Here is a 22,681-nt window from a genome sequence, read left to right on the forward strand (position 1 = left end):
TTTTTTTCTTAGACACAAAAATACACTGCCAAAGACGGGGAAACGCATCCTCCATTCTCGCAATAGCGTGTGCGTCCAGCAGATGGAGCACGTGTCTGCGCCAGTTCAGGCAGCTCTCCGCTGCCCTGTAGTCCCCTCCCGCGTCCTGTGCGCTGCGCCCAGCCGTTGTTTTCTTCTCCTGGATGATGAGGTGCGTAAAGAGAGGCGCCAACGCACCGCACCGGGCTGAGGGAGCTAATGACGAGACTAGACAGACCCAGTCCACGCAGCGTCTCCACGGTTGCGGAGACATGAAGAGCCTCGGTGTTTTGAGGAGTAAAGCCTCACCTGCAGACGTCTGAGTACAGTGGCAGCATGGCGGGGGGTCGGAGGGGACTTGTGGCCCCTCAAAATACTTTTTTGGAGAATATAGTCCGACGGTCCAACGGTAAGTGTGATATTCAATGTGATTAGATACATTTTTTTGCAAGTGATGACAATTTCTTAAACAAGCGCCACTTTTGTCGCAGAAGAGACATCAAAACTTGGGGGGAAACAGGCCACTAGATTTCTCTATGTTTAATGCACATTCCATTAATTTAATTAACTTAGATTATGGAGTTAGTGAGTGAGTTAGGCTTGTTCTTCCAAATCGGAATTCCACAAAGTACAGTATGTAGGTGGAAAACGCCATGGTCGTCGCACTGTCTGTTACATAAGGCCGATGGGGCTCTTAATTGGAAAATCATTTTAGCGCAGTCTTGAGTGCATAGGCCACTGTAGGGATGGCACCAGGTTATGGGAATGGTTGTAATTATGCGCTTACAGGGAGAGGAAAAAGTGAACACAGCGACGGCCTATTAAATTAAAGCCGGTTATTTTCACGGGGTTGTGATCTGACTCCAAAGCAACAAATCAAAGTAGTGCAATGTTTGCAGTAGTTACTGTTGCGTCGTGCATATAAGAGAATGCACTGAATACCACATGCATAGTCCAGTGTTGTTTGACTGTGACAGTTTCATCTAAAAGACTGGAGAAGAAAAAGAATGGTTAGGAGTACGGTAGGCCTATTCCCTAATGTTACGCCAACTACATTTTAAAATGTGGATACCATGATGTTTTTATAGCCTATTCCAAACCAATTGGAAAATGTGTCATTTGTGGAACAGGCTGTCAGTTTTGCTTTGGTGCAAATCATCGCATTGAATAGAAAGTGACAGGGCAGCTCTGACACTGGACAGATAGCCACATAACAACAGCAAAGTGTGTTTGTCTGTGTGTCTCGATGGGAGATTATTTTGAATTCTGTCACCAAAATGGCATAGGCTAAGCCTTCACATTTGAGTTTAGTGAGGAAAGCTTGACATATCCTGTAGAAAATACAATTCTTTGATTTTCTCCACATAGACCCTGAATGTAAAGTACAAAAAGAAAGTGCAGAATTTACCCTGTGAAACAAGAGCTGAATAAACCATTTCTTTGACCTTGGGCGGTCCATGGATTAGCAGCCCCTAAATCTTCACTCAAGTAAGAAACAAAAGAGTCAAGGCTATAATCTGCGGGATGCCAGTGAGAAACAGTGAAGCGACTAGTGATCGCCCCGGTGGTGGGTGGGCGCTTTGCAAACAATGAAGTTCTCTGCCTTTCTATGTCTCTCAATCACTCATTGTTTAATAAGCGGCTTCGGGCTGCATTCTGGGTAACAGTTTAGCAGATGACAGCACTTGGCATTTTCCTTTTTTATTGCTCAGGCATTTAGTGTGAACTTTAAAGGAACTTTTAAATGTGTCACAAGTCATAATGTTCACCTATTGTTCTTGCTGGTCCTCCTTTGCTTAGTTGTCCTAGGACGTGAGTGACACCGCTCTGTAGGGCACTTGGCAGTTGTGTTTTTCCGCTGCTTGTTGCTATGGGAATTAGTGCAGTCTACACTTTGCTTTATTGGAGCTGGAAACAGGTGCATGATGTGGTTTAAAACTTGGTAAAGGCATTGGCAGCCAATGCCAAGTCAAAACACGCCTGCACAAGTCATTAAGTAAGGTACTAAACATTTTAGTTTGTTTTTTATAACTGGTGAAAAAGAACGTTTGAGCTTTGTTGGTTTCACTCTGCATCCACTGAGGATCAGATTGTTCTGTCTTATGCAGCTTGTTTGATTCCTTTTGTATGTTAGATGCTCTCTATTTTAAGACTTAATTTAAGAGGCCCTGTTGCAGGCTTAGGTACACATTACCTGCACAGTGCACATAAGCTATTACATTAAATTTGCATTCACCTACAACACTACTTATGTAAAATGACTAAAAGTGTTATTTTACAAATTATATTTGTGCCACTTTTTGAAATGTATTTAAATTTTAATTGTCTAGCACGCCTTGTCCTCATGTCCATCATGTCCTTTAGTATAAAGTGTGAATAACCATTGTTTTCTGTTTGACAAATTTCAGTTTGGACACTGTCCCATAAGCAGACAGGTACTATAAAGAAAAGTCACCACCATTTTTTTCTTCAGATATCCCCTTTGTAGTGTACTACATGTTCTATACCAATTGCTGTTAATTTACAAGTATTTACATATTTAGGACCCCGCACTGATAATTTTAACATTAAGAAACAGTTCAAATATTGATATCACATTAATATTAATGACTACACTCGTGTTTAACTGTTGTAAAATAACACATTGGCATGGAACGTCTGTGTCTTACATGTGTAGGTGATGTTTACAATTCTGTTTTCATTTGTGTCCCTCTGTGTCTCCCTGTTTGTAAGTGTTTGTATTGATCTGTTATTTTGTGCCCCATCAACCCACCTAAAAACCCTTTAGTTACTTAATGTTAGCAGATATAATATAATCTGACTCTTGAATGCATTCTTCATAATCAATAAACATCAGTCAGGCATTTAAATTATTCACATGCTCCTCAATTAGAGCAAGTTTCAGGGCTTTTTCAACCCAGTTTGCACAATCCAGTGATAATATGTTAAAGTCCTGTATAATCCAAAATTGATTTTTTTGAGCTTTAAGCTATATTATAATGTTGTTACCTCATCACATGTTTGAATAATAATTTATTATAAGTCTGTCTACATCTCCACAGCTCAAAATGTTTTGTAATGTTATGAAGTGGTAGTTTTGAACTAGTTTTCAACAGCTCCTTTTACCTTTTGTTCAGCAGAGATGGGCAATTCCAGGTCTGAAATGATCCAAGTGATTCTAGTCAAGGTGTATGGAGTTTAAAACACAGTGGAGCATTTCCTGCATTACCACATGACATCACAAGGTGGAACAGAGTGTTTTCTGAGAGAAGAACTCAGCCTACAATTGCAGGGTTTGTGTTAAATGTGTGTGAATGAACAAAACCCAAGTCTAGCTATGCTTGTAATAAGAAAACTACATTATAACATAAATCAGAAAACAGGTAAAATGATCCCTTTAATATTTAATATTTAATAATAGTTATTAAAAACCACAACAAGTTACATTGCGGTGCAGTCAATTCAATCATCCTTAGAGCTGCAAATGAGCCTTCTGTTAATGTAAAAAATAGGAGGGAAGCTGTTTAAATATGCACTGTTTTGGTCCATTAGCATTTTTTAGCATAATACATTTTCTCCCCTATAAATAAGTTGTGCTTGTAGGCCCATACAGTCATTCTCATATTTTTAATCATGCCTCATGCATATGTGTGACAAATTACTATTAAGTATACTAAATATAAACATGTTGCTTATACTTGTACTTATCATAGAAAAAGTATTCGATCCAGCTAATATTATCCACACTGTCACTTCAACTGAATAGCATGTGTTTTTGTTTTATTATGACTGCAGCTTGAATAAAAGATACCAAATTGTGAAGGCCTAGACATGTGGGTCAGACATCTCCAAAACTGCATTCTAGTGGGGTGGGCCCTGTGAACATTGTCTGAAGTAATTCAAGGATGGATTGGGGTGAAACTTTCATAGGGAATGAATTATAGAGAGTTTAGGCTGGCCTGTTTAAAAGGCTCATTGATTTTGTTTTTTCATCACAAACATACCTGGAGTTGTATTTTGTTTCATTCACATATGTTTAACACACAAACCAGGCATACATACACTGAGTTCTTTTCTCAGACAGAAAACACTCCACACCCTTTGTGATGTCATGTGGTAATACAGGAACTCCTCCACTGTTTTAACTTCATACCCCTTCACTAAAACCATCTGGATCATTTCAACCCTGGAATTTTCAATCTCTATTAAACCAAAGGTAAAAGTTGGTTGTTAACTTGAAAAAAGCTGCTTCATGACATCATAAGGTGGAACAGAGCATTTTGAGCTTTGGAGATGTAGACTGACTAATAAAGTAGGATTACTCAAACATGCATGAATGAAACACAACTCAGGTATTTTTTGATTAGATTAAATTATAACACAGCATAAAGCTCACAAAAGTCAATTTTGCATAATTTAGGACCTTTAATCCAAAAGACAGTCTACTACCACAGTTTACCATAATATTAAAACCACCACCAATAATAAATGGACTGCTGATCCCATTAATAAATGTATCTAAAATAAAACAATAAAGACTAATCAGCTGAGACGTGCAAACAGCCATGCTATGTTTTCTGCAGTAAAACATGTGAGGGACCAGGGAGCTGAGGCACATGCAGAATTCATGGCTAAACATGAAGCAGCACATTGTTGCTTTACAGAGACATCTCCTGAATCCAAGCATCTCTAATGAGAAACTATAAAGCAATAGTCAGGACTGCAGTGCGCCTTGCCTCTATGTGTTGTATGTGGAGTACGCAGTGAGCCCTAAACCATCAGGGATCTGCTTGAAGAAATCCTCCAAGCTGCTTTTGAAGCATGATTTTTAATTTATTTACTTTTTTTATCAAACTCAAAATATTAAAGGATTAGTTAGTAGTAGGTAGTAGCAGGGCTAAACATATCTTCATTTTCCCAATTGTGGGACAAATACTAGCTTTGTTAAAAATGCACATCTGTTACTAAGTGTTTTGGTTATTATTCTTAAAGGTCCACTGTGTAACTTTTCTGGTGGGGGAAGGGCGGCCCGCAAAATGCTTTTCTTCATGGAGATGTTTTTGCTTTGTCTGGAATGTTTCACAGTATGGCATTAAACCTTTCTATCTTCAAGAAGCAAAGACCAGACCAAGTTACAGGTCAGATCTGTGGAGAGGCAACCCTGCTCACAGTCACAATGCCTGTTTTTTCAGGTTATTTTGAAGTATGGCGCCAACTGTGAATAATAAATGTGAAGCAGAGTTGTTTAATATGAAACTGGGGAACATGACATATCCATAGAAAGAAGCAGGCGATAGACCCCCAACCAAAAAGTTACATAATGCACCTTTAAGTAAAAAATTTGCCTCCTATTTTCTTAGATGCATAAATCATTCGTACATTTTCTTTACCTTACCCAGGCTACATGTGCGTTGATGTGTGTCCCGGGGAATGAAGCCCCTCAAGCGTGTGCCCTCTTTTTTCCTCTTGAATCTTTTAACAGACACTAACTTTGTCCTGGGAAACGCTCAGATCGTGGACTGGCCCATCGTCTACAGCAACGATGGCTTCTGCAAACTGTCAGGCTACCACCGGGCAGAGGTCATGCAGAAGAGCAGCACCTGCAGGTATGTGGTACAATAGTTATCCAAAGGGACCTGCTATAGATGAAAAATATGTGATGCTACTTCTTATATAAGGTCTTCTTTATAGGCAAAAGAGGTCATGCCCCCTGTTTATTTACATATTGTCTTTGTAAACTATATGTACTTTGGGACCTCCCTGATTCATCTCTTTCTGCTTGTCTTTCTCCCTGATGCTTGGAGTGGATGATATGCCAAAAATGTATACATATATAAAAAATATATCACAGTTTTTTAGAGTAAAGATATCTTGATTCATGTAGTTAGTTATGTGTTATTAGGAAGTAAACAAAGGCATCTGCTGCTGCTGAGTGAACATTTAGTGGTCCACAAAGTTCAGACTGTGGAGGAAGAAATGTGATGTTAATGTTCATGAAATTCATATTGAAAGCTATTTTATTTGTTTTTAGTATGACAAAATAAAAAAGCACAACAAAATAATAAATAAAGTATTGTGCTTTTGTTGAATGTTCACAAATGAGCAAAGACACTTATTACAATAATTTTGAGCCTGAATTCAGAGTTGAACAAGCTGTTACGATGTAAGACCTGTACTGCTTTCTGTGGCCTTATCCATTTTTTTGTTTTGTTTTTGCCAGTACTCAAATTGTTATCCCTAAAATGCCAAAATACTTTTAGATCAGAAGCCCTCCTGGTGGCTGCAGTATGTTTTTAAAGAAAGAATACAAAAAAATTCAATACAGAAAGGCCTGAATATTTATATATATATTTATGCCTCTTCCTACGTATAAAGTTTTTTTTTATTGATTTATCTATTATGCTTTTCGGGTCTAGGCTGTGAAATGAGCTAAGGAAGAAAGCAGAAAAACTAAATAATAAAACTGTAAAACTCATAACCCAAGTATTCAAAATAAAATAAATTCAAAGTGATATGTTTTTCCGCTATCTACAGTTGGAGGTCTATTCTTGGCTTGACATAATTGTAACTCAAAGACGCCTGGAGCTCCTCACCCGGTACATACAACCAAACAAAACAAAGAGATCTTCCTTCACTGTCAAACGCACATAGACAGACCTATTCTCTTCACACGCTGTAGCTCTCCACACCCTCATTATGATCAGTGCATCTCGGGTCAGGAACTGTCCTGAAAATCCATCTTCAGTCTGTATAATGTAGCTCATTTTAGTCCAAGTTTAGTTAATCAGCTAACTGTAGCTGCAGCATGGGTGTACAAATATCTTCAATATTACATTCTTAATTGTTTCAATGGAACAAGTGGTTTTGTGGAAATTATTCATGGGTTTCAGTCATGGACTGTATAAAGAAGTGGGTTAAGGGAGTGTGACGTCACCCATAGCGTTCGGCTCCAGTCAAATAAAGCTCACGAGGCTTGCAGTTATAGGGGCGAATTATTAGGAATAGGAATTTATTTATGTGCAAAACAGCAAAAGAAAAATGGTATGGTTTCAGCTTCCACCTTAGTAGAGACATTTTGAGGACCACAATTTCGGTTTCAACTGTGCTAACTTTCATTATTAGTACACAGAGTAGAATTTAGAATCGAATCATGATAAAATATTGCTGTTATTAGTTGTTTCATTCACACATGTTTAACACACAAACCCTGCATATTTCTTCTCAAACAGAAAACACTGTGTTCCACCTTTTGATGTCATGTGGTAATACAGGAAGTGCTCCACTGTGTTTTAAACTCCATACACCTTCACTAGAATCATTTGGATGATTTTAGCCCAGGAGTTGTTGATCTACTGAACTAAAGGTTAAAGGTAGCTATTTGAAAACTACCACTTAATGACATCACAAGGTGGGACACAGTATTTTGAGCTTTGGATATGTAGACAGACAAATAATGCAGAATTACTCAAACATGTGAATGAAAGAAAACATAACTCAACAAAACAAGTATGTACACTGGCAAATTATATAACAGATAACCCTATGTCATGTCATTATTATCATTATATCATCTTTGCACTGTTGTTCCTTACGAACTCTTGTGTATATAGCAGAGATATATTTGTATTGCAATATTTCTATATTTTATTTTTACTGGTACATATACATTTATATAATTATGCCTTAGTGACACTGGTCTCTTGCTATTTTACTGCTATTTTGAATTTACTATTACCATTTATATTTCTGCTCTTTGTTAATATAATAAATTGTGATGTGTGAGCTATTGTGTGCAAATCATGTGGATCAATAAAGTTTGTCTAAATCTAAATGATCAAGTATCTAGTATCTACTGAGGAAGAAACTGCTGTATTCTTTTGTAGAGTATGGCATAGGTAACAAGGCACTGAGACTGGTTCTTTGAAAACCTTAAAATACACATTTAACACTTTTCCGAGCTATGTGAGGCTTTCTTTAGCATCAGTTGTTGGACTTGAAAGGCAGAATAAATACAACATGAAGCAGACGATGCTGCCAGCACTGAGAACCGTGGGAGACTCGGGTTCGTCACAGCCAGCACTGCAGCCATTACTGATTTAGACCCTGGAGTCCCTTAACAGAAGCTGCAGGAAGACTTGCCAATACAAATATCGCTTTGGGAGAATTGTTTTAAGGGTTATTTTTAGTCCAGTGGTGATGTAAGCACGAGGAAAATGGATAATTACGCCTGCTTCAAGATGTGGTAGTAATGAAATGTAGATGGATTTTCTTTCCCTTTGGTGATTCACTTTGATTTTATTAATGCTATTGAACTCATGGCTTTTATCCGCTAGAGTCGTGTGCAGATATTTGAAGCTTCAGGATCTTAATGACCACCAAGAAAAAAACACAAATGTGCAGGTTTAGGTCAGTGAATAGTTGAGGGGTCCCTGTGGTTAACTCTGCGGGGAAGGGTATTACAGCTTAAATGTTCTATATTACGCAACAATGATTCTTGTGAGCTATAAGCCATTCTGTTGTTATCTGTTGTGTTTTGTTTCATTCTCACATGTTTGAGTAAACCTTTATTATCAGCCTGTCTACATCTCCAAAGCTCAAAATGCTCTGTTCCACCCTGTGATGTCATGAAGCGGTAGTTTTCAGATTGAGAGCTACTGTACCTTTTATTTTGAGTTCAGTAGAGATTGGCAATTCCAGGGCTGAAATTACTCAAATGATTCCAGTGAAGGTGTCTGGAGCTTAAAAACACAGTGGAGCACTTCCTGTATTATCACTTGACATAAGGTGGAACAAAGTGTTTTCTGTTTGAGAGAAGAACTCAGCCTAAATACGCAGGATTTGTGTGTTAAACATGTGTGAATGAAACAAAGCACAACTCCAGGTCTGTTTTGTTATAACATAGATCAGAAAATAGTGTAATATTTAAACACACATATAAAAGGTTAACAGATAAAACAGGAACAAAAATGATACAATATTTTCAATATTTTATTTAGTGATTGGTAAAATGTTTTGTTTTTAAGACTGAATAGCTCTTTTAACAAACAAGTTAATTAAAACAGCTGCAAAAATAATTACATGCATACATACATTTTTATTTGGTTGGTGGTGGTGGTGGTTTTTTGAATAAAAATTTGATCACAAAAAAAAAAAACTGAAACAAAAATAAATATTGTGTCTCCAGTAATGTCAACCAAGAAACATTTTTTGTGAAACTTTGAGACAATAAGCTATCAAAAAATAAATAAATACCTAAATAAAATAAATAAATAAAGCGAGGTAATCACTGTGCCTATTCTCCCCACCTTTGTTGTAATGTAGTGTAACAAACATTGTTTATATTATTATAAAGCATGTCGACTATTATCTGCTCTTGGGTGAACACTGCAGTGAGCCAGTGATATATTGATTTAATATTAGCTCAGGCAACCCTCCCCATTTATCTAGACATACACCAAATTTGTCCCATGTGGCTGGATTTTTTTCCAATAATTTTGATTTTAACCACTGAAAATAAAGGAATTTCCCCATTCTTAACTATGTAGCTTGCTTTAGCGATTAAAAAAAGATGTATGTATTCTTTATCTATACAATCCTCAGTCCAGTTATTTCAAAGATCACAACAACAGCCTCAGAATAAGCCTTGTATTCTGTGTATTTGAAGTTGCCTCTTGCCTATGCTCACTGTCCGACATCACAGGCACTTTTCTCTTCATGTCACACCCCAATCAAAGTCAGTGTTTGGCGCTTGCTTCTGATGGATTTCCTCTTTTTTCTAAGCATGATCTGGTAAACATACAGTGGGGGACCTGTGGGAATTGGCCGTGCATCATGTGATAGAGTAATTTGTTTTTTCAGCAGTTTTTCTCTTTGAAGGAATGAGCTGGCAAAGAGGAGATTCATCAGTGATATTACATCAAGCAATGGTCTGAAAAAGTCTCGTCTTGAGCATCATAGCGGCGTCTCATTAAATTTAGCCTGCCTTTTGTATTTCATAACAAACTCTGGGTTATATTTAGATCAGTGGAGGAACAGAGAGCTACAGAGGGTGGCGGTAATAGGCAAAGTGAGATTTATGTCTGTGCAGGCCAGTTAAACGCATCCGTGGCACTCTGACCCGTCTTCAGGTCTAATTTGTTTTTGAAAAGAACTTTGCATTTTGGCAATTAGTGTGCCAGAAACATTTATCTTTATTTGTAGCTATTTTTAGGTGAGGTGAACAAAAGTGGCGCATATTTTCACATTAGCCGTTTATGATATGGCAGCCTTTTTGTCAGCACAAGCTTATGTGCGTTGGTGGAGAATGTATTGTATTTCTGGTAGTAGTAGTCGTTGTAGTAGTTGTTGATGTTTTGGTTGCAGTAGTACTAGTAGTAATAGTAGTAGTAGTAACAGTGGTAGTAGTAGTTGAAGCAGTAGCACTAGTAGTAGTAGTAGTAGTTGTTGTAGTAGTGGTTGTAATAGTTTTATTTGGAGCTATTTTCAGGCAAAGTGAACAAAATTGGTGCAGCCTCTCTGTCTTTTGTCTTAATAGATGGACAATCTTATGTGCAATGGTAGAGAATGTAGTAGTGGTAGTAGTAGTATTAGTATTAGTTATTAACCATCTATGAATACAGCAACCTTTTTGTGAACATAATCTTAATAGATGGACAATCTTAAGTGTGATGATGGAGAATGTAGTAGGAGTAGTAGTAGTAGTAGTAGTAGTAGTAGTAGTAGTAGCGGTAGTAGTGGTAGTAGTTATTAAAACTCTATGAATACAGCAACCTTTTTGTGAACACAATCTTAATAGATGGACAATCTTATGTGTAATGGTGGAGAATGTATTGTATTTCATGTAGTAGTAGTAGTAGTAGTTGTTGTTGTTATAGTTGTTGAAGACATAGTAGTAATAATGGGGGTAGTAGTAGTAGTAGTAATAGCAGAGGTACTAGTAAGAAGTAAAAACTTCTAAAATATTCGTTATTAATATCAGTCGTTTTTGCTGTTGCTCCTTCTGTTTATCCGCTCAAAAAGGACAGATACATCAAAGCCCCTCTCTGCATGACAGCCCCGCAGCTTAACATGACACAAATTGAAACTAATAGATAAAAGTTTGTTTAATCGTAGTCTACTTCCAGCAGTGAAGAACAAATGAGTGAGTCCCATCTCAGAGATGATTAACTTAAATCTCCCTTTGTGTGTTTTAGCTTCATGTACGGAGAGCTCACGGACAAGGACACCACGGAGAAAGTACGGCTGACGTTCGAAAATTATGAAATGAACTCCTTTGAAATACTCATGTACAAGAAGAACAGTGAGTAGCAACATTGAAGGAAAAATATGGGGGTAGTTTCTTGTCATGCAAATGTATTCAGAAGCTCGGGAACACAAGTTCAAAGCCAGCCCAGTGCAATTCTACCTCTCTGGAAATGCTCTAACTGGTTCAGAGCTGGACCAAAGACACTTCATTTCTAGAAAAAAATTGTTTGTACCATTCAAAGTTGTACTGTTGTAAAAGGAAAGTTTTAGATGCTTGGGATACTTTTGTTTCCACGTCTCAAGTCCAAATAGAAATTATATAAATATTTCACTTGCATTATGTCATTTTGGCTTTTGACAGCACCCTATTATTAAGAAAAATAGAAAACTCAGCTCTTGCAGTGGGTGCAGGTGTGATTTTTCCTTTTTCTAATTATATTTAAAGGTGTACTGTGTAACTTTTCTGGTGGAGGGTCTGTCACCTGCTTGTTTCTATGGAGATGCTATTGCTCTGCCTGGAATGTTCCACAGTATGATATTAAACAACTCTACTTTACATTTATTCAGTTACAGTCCATTGCTCAAAAAAAAAAAAAAACAGGCATTCTGACTGTGAGCGGGGTTGCCTCTCCACAGATCTGACCTGTAACTTGGTTTGGTCTCCATGAAGATAAAAAGGCTTAATACCATACTGTGAAACATTCCAGACAAAGAAATGCAATTTCCACAGAGAAAAGCATATGACAAACTCTCCATAAGAAAAGTTACACAATGCATCTTTAAGTAAAAAAAAAAAAAGGTATTTGTACTTGTGGATACTTTTCACTTTTATTTCACTACATTTGAGAGCAGGTATCTGTACTCCACTATATTTTTCAACTGGACTGAAAACTAAAAGTGTTTTATGAGACGGTTGAGAGTTTATTTTTACATGTTTGTCATTTGAGCAAACATAAATATACAAATAAAGCATCTATATTAAAACAGTTGATTCAGTTGTTTCAGCAATTAAATTCAGCACAAATCTTTATAAAAAGTGTTACATTTAAATCTTTATTAGATCTCAAACTGCACACAAAACACTTTTACTTTTTACTCTTTAAAGGTGCATTCTGTAACTTGAGGGTCCATCAAATGCTTTTCTCCATGGAGATGTTATTGCTTTGTCTGGAATGAACCTTTCCATCTTCATGGAAACCAAACCAGACCAAGTTACAGTTCAGATCTGTCAGAATGCCTGTTTCTGTAGGCATTTTGAAGCAATAAATCCACCTATAATTGAATAAATGCAAGGTAGTGCTATTTAATGTCATACTGTGAAACATTCCAGGCAATGACATATCTTTAGAAACATGCAGGTGATGGACCCACAGCCAAAAACTTACAGAGTGCACCTTTAAGTTTATTTTTAAACTAGTATTTTAATATTTACTTTGTTGAGTAGATTTTTTCACATGGTACTTTTACTTGAATATTTTTCACTCTAATGTCTGTACTTTTACCTAAATAACAAAATCAAGCTCTTCTACTGCTGCACAGCTTAAGTCCAAAAAGAAATTGTACAAATATTCTCTATATTCTTCTTCTAGGGACGCCTGTGTGGTTCTTTGTGAAGATAGCACCCATACGAAACGAACAAGAGAAAGTGGTTCTGTTCCTCTGCACTTTCAGCGATATTACAGCCTTCAAACAGCCTATTGAGGACGATTCTTCTAAAGGTTAGCCTAAATATTTAACACCGCATATGCTTTTAATATTTACACTCCCGTAGCTCCAGCTCCTTTTTGATTTGCCTGCTGGTAAAATGATGCCAGAGCTGAAGTCGGGCTTGTTGGAAATGTGACCCAAAAGATTTGTGCATCTGCCTAGGCAAACTCAACCGGGCACGCGAGATTGTTCATTGGTGTGTGTAACAGTTGAAGACAGGCAAAATAGAGCATGAATTAGTTTAAAAAGGCAATTGCAAACAAACCATGCTGACAGAGCCGACTGGGGGCTCGTTAAAACAAAAGATTATAGTTCGGCTCAATGCTTCAACAGGTAGTGCTCATGTAACACACCGACTGGCAACAATAGCAAACATATTCTTAACAGCTAGTGGCATAATTATTAGGGATGCACTGATACAGCTTTTTCTGTTCAGATACCGATTTTGATATTCTGGCTTTAAAGGTGCATTGTGTAACTTTTCTGGTGGTCTGCTAATTGCTTGTCTCTGTGTTCCTTTAATGTTCCACAGTAGAGCACTGAACATATCTCCCTTACAGTTGTTAAATTCAAGCTCAAAAATACCCTTAAAACATGAACTTTTACAATGTACAGGCTTGCTTCTCCATAGATCTGACCATTCATCTATCTCCATTGTGATTACCAATTTTATTTTTGTACTGTGGGATAATCAAGGCAAAACAGTAATATCTCCATGGAGACAAGCAGGTGACAGACCCTTCACCAGAAAAGTTTAAGTTTTCTGAAAATAGCATGTATTTCCTTTAAATACTAACAGTGTACTAAAAAATAAAATGGTCAAATCATTATTTTTTATATCTGTTATAAGTTAAAGAAACTACCAACAGCTTTTAAAAAATACAAATTCAAAATGACGAGGTGTTTGGGATGGACACTGACAAGTAAATCATCTTATTACACCAGTTTATCGAACAAAATGCATGGGTGATATCTGATCCATCATAAATTTCAGTGTTAGCGCCATATATATATAGCAGTGTCAAATCTGTGCATTCCTAATAATTATTTTGGGAGTTGGGTGCACACTGCTCATCATGGAGGCATAGCTTGGCCTGAGAAGTGTTAATTCTGCTGACACCCTGCTGTGAACACAACCTAAGACAAAGGAGTGAGGCTGAGAGAGCAGGAAAACATGGAAATACACATTTTAATGAATAACAGGACCCAAAGTATGGACAGTGATTTAGGGTGATGTATCATAATCATTTAGAATCACATTTCTAAAGCAGTTGAATTATTGAATTACAGAGGAGACCAAGGCATTAGTCCTGTCTCACAATTGCTATTTTGTGGACAGACTAAAATAGACTAAAATAAAAGTAAAATGAAACATAATGTTGTTGTTTTTTTATTATTTGACTGAAAAACTTGAATGTCTCCTTACTGTGAGTGGGTTTGCATTTCCACTAACCTGACTCTTATTTGGCCTGGAGGATGGCCTCTACTTGTTTGTCTCCATGAAAATGTGGTTCCTTTCGGCATAAAATTCTATGGTATGACATAAATCTATCTCCATGTATTGTTCCAAAGTATGGTTTCAATTTACTCTTTCCATGGAAGCATAATGTACCACCTTAACATAATGTACATCTTAAAAAATGTACACAGTTGTTTTAAATACTTTTGGGGATTTTGTAGTATCCAATCTTGTGCCTACTTACATCAAGATTGTGTTGCCAATCAATTGCAAACCACGCACACACACACACACACACAGAAACTGAAATTATGATGGAAGTAGTAGAGAAGTAGGAGTCGTAAAATAATTAACTCTAAAATTATAATATGTGCTTATATACACGGCACCAACTTAAAGCATTAAGTACTGATTTTCAAGTTTAGACTGAAAGCTCATGATGTAAATTATGCCTCCAGTTTTAAAATCTCATATTTAATAGAATACTTAAGCAGCCTCATAGATCATTTACTGACTCAACATATTACTTCTGGAGCTAGACCACTTCAAATTATTTATGTATAATTGGCCTGCAAAGTTTTCCTGATAGAAAGTACAGGGTCTACTCTTTTTGCATTGTAGAGTTTTCCCCTTTATATAACATAACTTCAGAGCTTGTTTACTTGTCTGTGGGCACTTTGTATTCTGTGTGTTTGTGCTCCGCAGGTTGGGGGAAGTTTGCCCGCCTCACCCGTGCCCTCACCAGCAGCAGAGGCGTGCTCCAGCAGCTCCAGCCCACTGTTCACAAGGGGGAGAATGTCCACAAGCACTCACGCTTAGCTGAGGTACGCATTATTATACATCCAGCTTGCAGGCTTGGTTTGGTATGGTTTCTGATTAAGTATAAATAAAGGCAAAGGGGTCTGTAAGTTTGCGATGTGTGTGCGCGGAGGGGTGGAGGGTGGGACGAGTTTTGTTTCTGTGTTTTGGCTTTTTTCTGTTCTTTGTTTTGTTAAAGGCCCATATACATTCTTTTCTGTTCTAGGTTATAATGTTATTTCCTCATCATGAATATACCTGTAGCTGTTTTTTTTCATTCACACATATTTAACACACCCTGCATATTTAGGCTGAGTTCTTTTCTCAAACAGAAAACACTGTTCCACCTTGTGATGTCATGTGGTCATACAGTAAGTGCTCCACCTTGGACACCACACACTTTCACTTGAAAATGTGGATAATGTCAGCCCTAGAATTATCAATCACTAATGAAACGAAGGTTAAAAGGTAGCTGTTATCTTGAAACCTTCCACTTCATGATATCACAAGGTGGAACAGGGCTGTAGATGGACTAATAATTAACATGTGTAAATGAAACAAAATACAACTACAGGTATGTTTTTGAGGAGGTAAGAACATTGTAACATGGCATAAAGCGAATCTGTTTTGTGTAATAGGACATTTAAATATTAAAATTAATCTAATTAAAGCATGATTAAAGATGGTATGTTTTTCTCTTTCCAGGTCCTCCAGCTGGGCTCCGATATCCTACCTCAGTACAAGCAAGAGACCCCCAAGACCCCTCCCCACATAATCCTGCACTACTGTCTATTCAAAACTACATGGGACTGGGTGATCCTCATTTTAACTTTCTATACGGCCATTATGGTGCCCTACAATGTGTCATTCAAGACCAAACAGAACAACGTAACATGGCTGGTGGTGGACAGTATAGTGGATGTGATTTTCCTGGTGGATATAGTGCTGAATTTCCATACAACATTTGTAGGACCAGCAGGGGAGGTGATATCAGACCCCAAGCTTATTCGCATGAACTATCTGAAGACGTGGTTTGTGATAGACCTGCTCTCCTGTCTGCCCTATGACGTCATCAATGCTTTTGAGAACGTAGACGAGGTGAGTGAGAACAGGTGGAGTAGAGGTAGTCGTATTTTTTCTGTCATCTGTTTTTTATTTTTTATTTGGTTAAACAGTAGATCATAGCTAAAAAAAAAAAAAGCAAAGGCAAGAATAAATTACTGAACCCCAAAATGTATCAGAAAGTCAAAATAATTAAATAAAAGATATCCTATCATATATCTACACTGCAAATTCCCTTCTCAAGGTGGCAGGAATGGTAGATATAATGGTAGATTTATGGACTATAAAGGTCCCATATTACACAAAATGGATTCTTGTGAACTATGTTATAATGTTGTTACCTCACCAAAAACATATCCAGATGTCTCAAAAGCTCAAAATGCTGTTCCACCTTGTGATGTCATGAAACAATAGTTTCCAAGTTACCTTTTGTTCAATAGAGATGGGCAAGTATCCAAATAATTCAAGTGAAGGCATATGGAGTTTAAAAACACAGTGGAGCACTTCCTGTATTACCACATGACATTACAACGTACACTGCCAAAAAAATAAGATATAAACACTTAAATCTGTCAGAAAATGACTTAAAAGTAGTGAAAGTATTTGTCCAGGCAACAAGATAAGTTTACTGGACAAGTTATCTTAAAATAAACTACCTCTGCTACTAGAAATAAGCAGTCTCAGAGCTAGTAAATAGATAATAAATCTGAAAACAGGATTAATAAAATGATACAAGTTTTAAAATCTTGGCCAGATAAATTTGCAGTGTAGATCAAGAGTGTTTTCATTTTGAGAGAAGAAGCCTAAATATGCAGGGTTTGTGTGTTAAACATGTGTGAATGTAACAAAACACATCTCTGGTTATGTTTTTGATGAGGATTATAACATAGATTAGAAAATAGTCTAATATGGGCTCTTTAACAACAACAGCCCCACACAGACAAACATGGGTTTACCTGAGACCAGACTGATACAAATAATAATAAAATAATGCATTGGATTTCCGCTTTACATTACATTACATTATTCATTCATTCAGTCTGTGGTGGTAAGATACTAACAGAGCCACAGCTGTCCTGGGAAAAGCTGAAAATCTGCGCCATCTGCTCCTGCGATCGGTGTTTGCATTTGGTGGACACTGCTATTGAAAATCTGCAAGAATAATTGCTGTCAAACTAAATTGTAACTTGAATAATTGCAACTCGAAGATCACACAGACTCTAGTAATTCATGTAATATAAATTATTCTGCAAACAACAACTGAGTCTGAGTGCCCAGTAACTTTTGATTGAGTTTGACTTACAATTCTTTTCCCCATCGGAGTTTGGCCGTCTCACTAAGGAAATCTAGTTCTAACATTTCTCCCCAAAATAAATATTGTTATCTTCATCAAAATGCTTTCAGTTAGAGTCAAGACAGGTTGTTCAATTTTCAAAGGTCATTGTGGTACGCTCAAACTTTCTATCATGTTTCAAATCATTGCTATCTCATGTGCGTGTGTTTTGTTTTTATTTATTCTTGGCAGATTTTCATCCGACCAGTCAATCAGTGTTGTTTTGTGATGTGTAAAAATAAGTAGTCCATAATGATTTGCTTGTTTGTGAATTTATAAATGTCGGGGACATAATGAGGCGTGTGAGTGAGCGCTATCACAGGATCTGCAGATAATTGGCACATTTTAATTGGGAGAGGAGAGTTGTGTTATTAAACTGACACATTGTACTGCATCAACATCACCTCAAAGTCATTAACGCTTTGGGAGATTTGGATGGGTAAACAGGCTTAACTATTAAGACTAAACAAATGTATTCAATTAATTAATACAATCAGTTAACAAGAAGAGGAGATCTTTAGTCTTCCAATCATATAAATGTAGTAAGTGAGTCAGAATTGATAACATTTTTGAACTAAACAATAATTCTGTAATAACTGTGTTAAAAAATAATGAATCTGATCATGTGGCAATCTAGATAAAATATGCGCAAATGTGATTCAGCGTAAAGATTGATTGTGTAGTTGTGTTAGCAAAGTGGCCAGTTAAAACATCTTTATTTTCTATTGTTTCCAAATATTATGCATTTGGGTCTAGCAGTGCATAGCACTGGAGTTTTGTCTGTGGAAAAATCACTCATTCTGTTGGCAGACGCTCCCCTGAAAAGCAAAAGTAGGATGGATATCCTCTCCCACTATCAAATAATTGTATCTCTTCTTTTGTGCTTGGGCAGATAAAATTTAATCAGAATGTTCTTTTGAGATTCCTTGGTTGTATCACTCGCCCTCTCTCTCATACTGTATACAGTAGATTGATTAAATGGAGCCTGCAGGATGGCACTTGCCACTTTTCATTATATGACTGCATCATTGTGTTGTACTCTGTGTGTGTGTAGACATGTCACAGCTCGTGTGTGTGCGTGTGTGTGTATGTGCGTGTGTGTGTAGACATGTCACAGCTCATGTGTGTGTGGCTGCGTCTCTAAAGTGCTGTGTGTGCATTATCCAGGCTCTCCAGAGGTGTCTCAGCTCAGACACAAAACACTGCAGTGAAACAGGGCTTGATTGGGGAGATTCTCACTTTCGGATTTGCAGCTGCAGCATTTCTGACCTCTTCTAGTCTTTCAACAGTTCAGCACAGGAAACGCTGACAGCAGTTCAAGTGACCAGAGCAAAATGCAACCATTATGGTCAGCAGATACAATTTTGGGAATACTTTGGAACAGTGCCCCACAGTAAACCATGCATTTAAAAACCTCAGTGCAATGCAAAAGTGGTTAAAGTATTAAGCCAAAGTGCAGTTCAGTTCAGGGTTGAATTATGGTTCTCGGTGAAGCGTACTATGTTCTTTTGGGAGTGCAGTCATTTAGACACCTTCCTCAACTCCAATTATACAGGCTTGGGGTGAAACAGTATACTGTACGTTGGCTTGTGTGACTGACCACATTATATATTCTTATGTTAAAGACACAAAAACATAAATCTATATCCACTAGACTTAGACTTAGACAAATATATGTATGACACAGCAACTCACACATCACAATATATTAGAATAACTACAGCAAAAATATAAATGGAAAAGAGACATGTGTCAAAAAAGACATAATTATACACATACACATGTATATGTAACATATATATACATTTACGTATGTTTAAGTAAAAACAAAATATAGAATTACTATTTATAGCTCATGTACTCATTTTATTAAGCCTCAAGTTCAATTTATAACCCATTTCAGACCTATTCTTATCTCTAAACATTACATATTTATCAAGTTTCCCAGACCACACATATGAAATGAGTTGTGAGCGTCCACTTAAAGCACAACCCTTCACTGCAGCTGCCATTTGCCCCAGATTGCTTTGAGGCACCGCAGCTCAAGTGAATGAGGGTAAATAACCACAATATTAAACCTGTACTAAAACATCTTTATTCTCACTGTAGTAAGCATTAAATGTCCCATAATTTGCTAATTGAAATCTTGTGAGCTATAACCCATGTTATAATGTTACCTCCACAAAAACATACCCGGAGTTGTTTTGTTTCTTTCACACGTGTTTGAGTAACCCTGTATTTTTAGTTTACATCTCCAAAACTCCAAATGCTCTGTGTTATGTGTGTTATGACCCTGTGGTGCCATAAAGCGGTAGTTTTCAGGTTAACAGCTACCTTTTACCTTTTGTTCAGTAGGCATGGGCAATTCCAGGTCTGAAATCATCAAAATGATTCTAGTGAAGGTGTAAGGAGTTTAAAACCCCAGTGAAGCACTTACTGTATTATCATATGACATCACAAGGTGGAACAGCGCATTTTCTGTTCAAGAGAAGAAAACACGCTACGTCTGTGGGTTTTAAACATACGCAAATTAAACAAAACAAAATTCCAGGTATGTTTTTGATGAGAATACGGGCCCTTTAACGAGTGCCATGAATTACTTTAATGGCTGTTCCTTACAACAGTTTTTCACATGGAGAGAGAGGGTTTATTATGAAGGATCTCCTGTCAAAGTTATTCTCTGCTAGCTTACAGCCCACCACCCCGAGTCAGGCTAAAACTCAATGTGTCATGTTGCTTTGTCCTGACTGACAACCCAGAAACAACTCACAACAAGAACAGTAGACACAAAAAAGCTCTGAAAAGCCTCTCCTCAGATCTATGTAATGTTAAAAATATTTTGGCCAATATAAAAAAATAATATAATTTTGATTGAAAATTCTGTCTGTTTATTCATCAAGTCAATCTTACATGTACAGGTATTTCATTTTTGTTTTCTTCTGTTTCATCCCTTTATTTTCTTTTGCATGGTCCCTCCCACTTCTGCCTGTGTTGTTGCATGGATGAAGAACTGGAACCACCGAGCAGTCACTCAAGTAGGCTTTAGTTTGATCAGAATGTGATGCTTTTTTGACTGTCTGTGCCATATATCCAGGTGTAAGAATTTCAGCTTTACATTTTACTATTCCACTTGTAAAACGTAATCCACAAAAGTGCGTTGTGGCATCCATAAGCAAAGCCCTTTATCTCGCTTCACTGTGTGTTTGAAAAGCCCCAGTGCAGCTACAGCACAGACATCAATCATCATAGTGGAGTGTGTGTAGCATGTAGTAACAAAAGCTCTGTATATATGAAACGCTGTTGAAGGCAGAAAACAGCATCTGTCTATAGAGTACAAGAGCTACGTTCAAAATGAAATATACACCACAAATATAGTACACACACATCTGATGGTTTTGATTTACTTTACACATCGGTACGTGGGTCAACTTAAAGGTGCATTGTGTAACTTTTCTGATCCTCACCTGCTTGTTTCTATGGATATGTCATTGCTTGGCCTGGAATGTTTCACAGAAGACATTAAACAGCTCTGTGTAACATTTATTTAGTTACACATGGTTTTATAGCTCAGAAATACCTAGAAATACAGGCATTCTGACTGGGAGTGGGGTTGCCTCTCCACAGGGTTTAATGCCATACTGTGAAACATTCCAGACAAAGCAATAACATCTCTCTGGAGAAAAGCATTTGACAAACCTTCCATCAGAAAAGTTACACATTGCACCTTTAAAAGAGACATATGATACAAAATCAATTTTTAAGTCTGAGTAGTATTCTTCATTTGTGTATGCATGTTTGAGTAATCCAAAATGTAAAAATATGATCTACAATATACTAAATACCAGAAAAAACATAATATGTCTTTTTTAAAAGATCATATTATGGTAGATAATATCAAGATATAGAATGTACTATATAGAATGAATACAAGTTATTAATATAGTAATATTGTATTAATATTGGTATAGATTCAGATGTATGGGTTATATTAGCTCATGAGACAGAGCATTGTTGTATCTTTCTATCTTCCCTTGGCAGAGGTAATTACGGACAGTGATAAACACCATTCTATATTTATGTGCCTTTCTAAGAATTTGCTGCCTACTATACTAGTGCACAGTAATACATCAGTTACAATATGATTATTAAAATGTGAAACATTAGTATAATATGGCTTTCACAAAAGTTATCTTTATAAGCTCGTTTCCATTTTCTTTTAGAGTTGAATTCTGTGATGTATGACATGATAAAAAAGACATTTTCCTTTCTTCACTTTTAACTAACCATTTACTCACCGTATGAAATCTTAATTACAGCAGTTCTGGGATTGAATAATACTTGAATTATTGATGTGGTTGTAGAATACATGAATCTCTAATGTGCTAAAAGGTTTTGGCTGCACAGACCCACTATTCTAAACAACATGGCGTATTTCCACTTTTTGGCTCATTGCTATCCCTCACATTACTATACAAATGTCTATTTATACCCTGGTTTATACAGTGATAAACTTTTGTCCTAATCCATGTTTACAGAGTGCAGCAAAACTCCAATGTGCTGGTAATTGAATTGCGTTGGAGAGCCCGGGCCTGTAAAAGGATTTGAGGAGGGCTGAGGTGTCTGGCAGCCTGTGTGTGAGATTGGATCAAATGACAGTGAACGCTGCAGTTGTACTCACATTGCAGACCACAGCACATTAGCCAAATCGATAGCTCCCTCTCCTCTGCAACACACACAAACACATACACACACGTACACGTACACACACACACACACAGCTCCGAAAAGATATTGTCTGCACTTACAAACTAGAAAGGAGACCGATGCGATTTCCGTTGTCTCTTTAAATCATTGAGTGGGTGTTTAGGTATAGATTTTAGCTGACTTGACATTTAGCTTCTGGTTATGTAACAAACTAAGAAAAGTCACATTACATCACAGAGCACAGAAATGTTTGAGTTTTCAGGCTATTTCTGTTCGTTTTTGCGTCTGCAGATATCGTCTTTTCATCATAGTTTCTATTTTTACCCATCTGAATATTTCCATTTTCTTGCCAATTT

General features: G+C 37.0%; 1 protein-coding gene across 1 annotated transcript in view; it reads left to right on the plus strand.

The window, feature by feature from the left end:
* Positions 1-354: 354 nt before the first annotated feature.
* kcnh1a (potassium voltage-gated channel, subfamily H (eag-related), member 1a) overlaps positions 355-22,681 on the plus strand; it is a 37,519-nt gene continuing 15,192 nt past the window's right edge. Inside the window, exons 1-6 of the mRNA XM_055162602.1 lie at positions 355-427; positions 5,501-5,624; positions 11,211-11,317; positions 12,852-12,980; positions 15,134-15,252; positions 15,932-16,324. Coding sequence (XP_055018577.1) covers positions 355-427; positions 5,501-5,624; positions 11,211-11,317; positions 12,852-12,980; positions 15,134-15,252; positions 15,932-16,324 — 945 coding nt within the window. The remainder of the gene's footprint in view (positions 428-5,500; positions 5,625-11,210; positions 11,318-12,851; positions 12,981-15,133; positions 15,253-15,931; positions 16,325-22,681) is intronic.

The sequence above is a fragment of the Boleophthalmus pectinirostris genome, unplaced genomic scaffold (assembly GCF_026225935.1).
Source record: "Boleophthalmus pectinirostris isolate CB_2022bp ecotype Guang Dong unplaced genomic scaffold, ASM2622593v1 HiC_scaffold_5, whole genome shotgun sequence".
Lineage (NCBI taxonomy): Eukaryota > Metazoa > Chordata > Actinopteri > Gobiiformes > Gobiidae > Boleophthalmus > Boleophthalmus pectinirostris.